Source organism: Nestor notabilis, unplaced genomic scaffold, assembly GCF_000696875.1.
Source record: "Nestor notabilis isolate BGI_N333 unplaced genomic scaffold, ASM69687v1 scaffold14323, whole genome shotgun sequence".
In the NCBI taxonomy this organism is placed as follows: domain Eukaryota; kingdom Metazoa; phylum Chordata; class Aves; order Psittaciformes; family Psittacidae; genus Nestor; species Nestor notabilis.
Genome location: NW_009920675.1, coordinates 10,318 through 13,569, shown reverse-complemented (window position 1 = coordinate 13,569; position 3,252 = coordinate 10,318). Strand labels below are relative to the sequence as shown.

The window sequence follows — 3,252 nt, the reverse complement described above, 5'->3', positions numbered from 1 at the left end:
GGCCCCGGGGCCTTCCACCGGCGCTGAAGGGTTCCTACGGGGCACTGTGGGTCTCTATGGGGCTGCTATGGGGCACTGTTGGTCTCTGTGGGGTCTCTTTCAGTCTCTGTGGGTCCCTGTGTGTCTCTATGGTTCATGCAGGGGGGCTTTAGGGCCTGGGGATTCAGTTATGGGTCCCTGAGGGGCACTTATGGGTCCCAAAGTGTCACTTATGGGTTTGGGGGGGGCACTCGTGTCCCAGGGCTCAGTTATGGGTTGGTGGAGGGGACTTGTGGGTCTGGAGGGGTCACTTATAGGTCTGGGGGCTCAGTTATGGGTCTCAGGACTCAGTTCTGGGACTGCAGGTGGCAGCTGTGGGTCTCTTGGCTTCCATCTTGGTGTCCTCCATGATGTCCTCACTGCTGGTGTCCATGCCGGCATCTCCTGGTGTCCCCCCATCACCTCATCCCTCAACCGAATCGGACCTCCAAGTGCCATCCCATCATGCCTTGCTCCCAGCCCCACGCCTGCCCCACAACCGCCCATTGACACCTCTCCAGCCACCAAAGCTGCTTCAAGTCATGTTGGGTCAATGTTGGGGCAATGTTGGGTCAATGGGTGACACCACCAGGCCCTGCCTTGGGCAGGGAGGGGTGAAGGTGAGCTCAGAGGTCACGCGGGGTCACTCCTCATCGTGCAGCTTCTAGAGTGGGACAGGAGATGGAGTGTGGTTATGGGCAGAGCCGTGGGGCAGAGCTGTGGGGCAGGGTGATGGTGGAGAAGGTCCCACCTTGGTGCTGATGTCACGGCTCTTGGCCTTCAGCTTGTTGACCTGGGACTCGGCCATGTCGGCGCGTTCCTCAGCTTCGTCCAGCTCATGTTGCACCTTCCGGAACTTGGTCAGGTTGGTGTTGGCTTGTTCCTCCTGTAGGGGGTGACCTTCTGCTCCATCCATCCATCATCCATCCATCATCCATCCATCCCTCCCTCCATCCCTCCTCCATCCATTCAACCTTCTCCTCCTGTCCCACCTCCCCCAATGTCCCTTCACCCACCGCCTCCTCCGCCTGCCTCTTGTAGGCCTTGACTTTCATCTGCAGCTTGTCCACCAAGTCCTGCAGCCGCAGAAGGTTCTTCTTGTCCTCCTCTGTCTGTGGGGAGAGGACACAGATGGGGCTGGACATGAGTCCCAGGGCTCTGCTGGGCTTACCAGGCCTGGACACCTCCAAGGCAGGTATTGGTGGAGGCCAACTGTGGTAGAGCTCTCCCACAGCCACCAGGTCAACCCCATTCTGGCTCCATGAACAGTGGATGGTGGCCCTGTGGCCGCTGGGAGCTGGATGAGGAGACCTCAGTGCGACGTGGTGGCCTCACCTGGTAGCTGAGCTCCTTGACGCGCCGCTCAGACTTGCGCAGCCCTTTGACGCTCTCAGCGTTGCGCTTCTGCTCAGCCTCCAGCTCTGTTTCCAGGTCCCTCACGCGCGTCTCCAGCTTCTGGAGCTGCTTCTTCCCCCCCTTGAGGGCCAACTGCTCAGCCTCGTCCAAGCGCAGCTGCAGGTCCTTGATGGTCTGCTCCATGTTCTTCTTCATCCGCTCCAGGTGGGCGCTGGTGTCCTGCTCCTTCTTCAGCTCCTCTGCCATCATGGCTGCCTGCAAGAAGAGGTTCACAGCCTGATCTCCTCACCATGGTGGTGGACAAGTGGTGATCTACTCACGTCAGTGATGGCTTTCTTGGCCTTCTCCTCAGCATTGCGGCACTCCTGGACGGCCTCTTCCACCTCGGTCTGCAGCTGGGAGATGTCCCCTTCCATCTTCTTCTTCTGGTTGATGAGGCTGGTGTTCTGCAAGGTGGAGCAGAAGACCTCAGGAGGGGTGGCCTGCAGACTTGGAGCATGGTGGCGAGCAAGGAGCTCCACTTGTACGTCTTGGAAGCTTGGGAGATGCCCACTTGGTTTCTCCATGGTTGGAGGTGACCTCTTGGAGGTTGAGGAGGTCTCACCTGCGAGTGGAGGAGTTGGACCCTCTCGGTGGCCTCGATCAGCTCCTGCTCGGCCAACTTGCGGGTCCTCTCGGTCTGCTCCACCACTGCCCGGACCTCCTCCAGCTCGGCCTGCAGAAGGTTGTTCCTCCTCTCCACCATGGCCATGTTCTCCTTCAGGTCCTCATTGATCCGCCCCACATCATCCAGCTGGAGTTGGGTGTCCTGCAAAGCACCATGGGATGGGACACGGTGGGGAGAGGATGGGGATGTCCACCCAGACACCTCGGAGAAGCCATAATGGGCCCAGAGGTGGGAATGGAATGAAGAACCATTGAGGACTACATGGGTGGAGACACCTGGGGATATCCCAGAAGACCGGAAGAACTTCTGGAGACCATCCCAACCTCCTCTAGACCAATCCATCCCCCTCTATCATGTCCTCCTGGGCCCCCCAGCCACCACCACCGTACCTTGAGGTAACCCTGCAAGGTCTTGACTTGCTTCTGGGCCTCAGCAGCCGCGCGGTTGGCGTGTCCCAGCTGGATCTCCATCTCGTTGAGGTCACCTTCCATCTTCTTTTTCAGCCTCAAGGCCTCGTTGCGGCTCCGGGTCTCAGCGTCCAAAGCCATCCTCCTCTATCATGTCCTCCTGGGACCCCCAGCCACCACCACCGTACCTTGAGGTAACCCTGCAAGGTCTTGACTTGCTTCTGGGCCTCAGCAGCCGCGCGGTTGGCGTGTCCCAGCTGGATCTCCATCTCGTTGAGGTCACCTTCCATCTTCTTTTTCAGCCTCAAGGCCTCGTTGCGGCTCCGGGTCTCAGCGTCCAAAGAGGTCTGGAGGGAGTCCACCACCCGCAGGTGGTTGCGCTTGGCCTGCTCCATCTCCTCGTCCTTCTCAGCCAACTTGCGTTCATGGTCCACCTTGACCTGGTTGAACTCCAGCTGGGCCCTCAAGATCTTCCCTTCTTCGTGCTCCAGTGAGGCCTGGGGGGAGGAGGGATGGAGAAGACCTTGATGATCACAGAGACAGATGGGTGGAGGACACCCATGGGGCTGGGCTCACCTCCGCCTCCTCCAGCGCTGCCTGGAGCTCCAGCTTCTCAGCATCCAACTGCTTCCGGACCTTCTCCAGCTCATGGATGCTCTTGTGGCTGGAGCCCAGTTGCTCCGTCAGGTCTGAGATCTCCTCTGAAGTGGGTGGAGAACCCATCACACCACATGGGCAGTGGTGGAGGAGCACCAGGTGGGTGTGAGGACCCCGAGGTCTCACCTTGAAGGTTCTTATTCTCCC

The 3,252-nt window shown here is 59.5% G+C and overlaps 1 protein-coding gene across 1 annotated transcript in view; it reads right to left on the bottom strand.

Annotated features, from left to right (window-relative positions):
- Positions 1–769: 769 nt before the first annotated feature.
- Positions 770–3,252, bottom strand: part of LOC104402814 (myosin-6-like) — a gene marked incomplete at both ends in the record, with an annotated part of 12,696 nt that continues 10,213 nt past the window's right edge. The window contains 8 exon segments of the mRNA XM_010010794.1: positions 770–904; positions 1,035–1,130; positions 1,354–1,629; positions 1,695–1,820; positions 1,979–2,182; positions 2,637–2,945; positions 3,025–3,149; positions 3,232–3,247. Of these exon segments, the coding sequence (XP_010009096.1) occupies positions 770–904; positions 1,035–1,130; positions 1,354–1,629; positions 1,695–1,820; positions 1,979–2,182; positions 2,637–2,945; positions 3,025–3,149; positions 3,232–3,247 (1,287 nt within the window).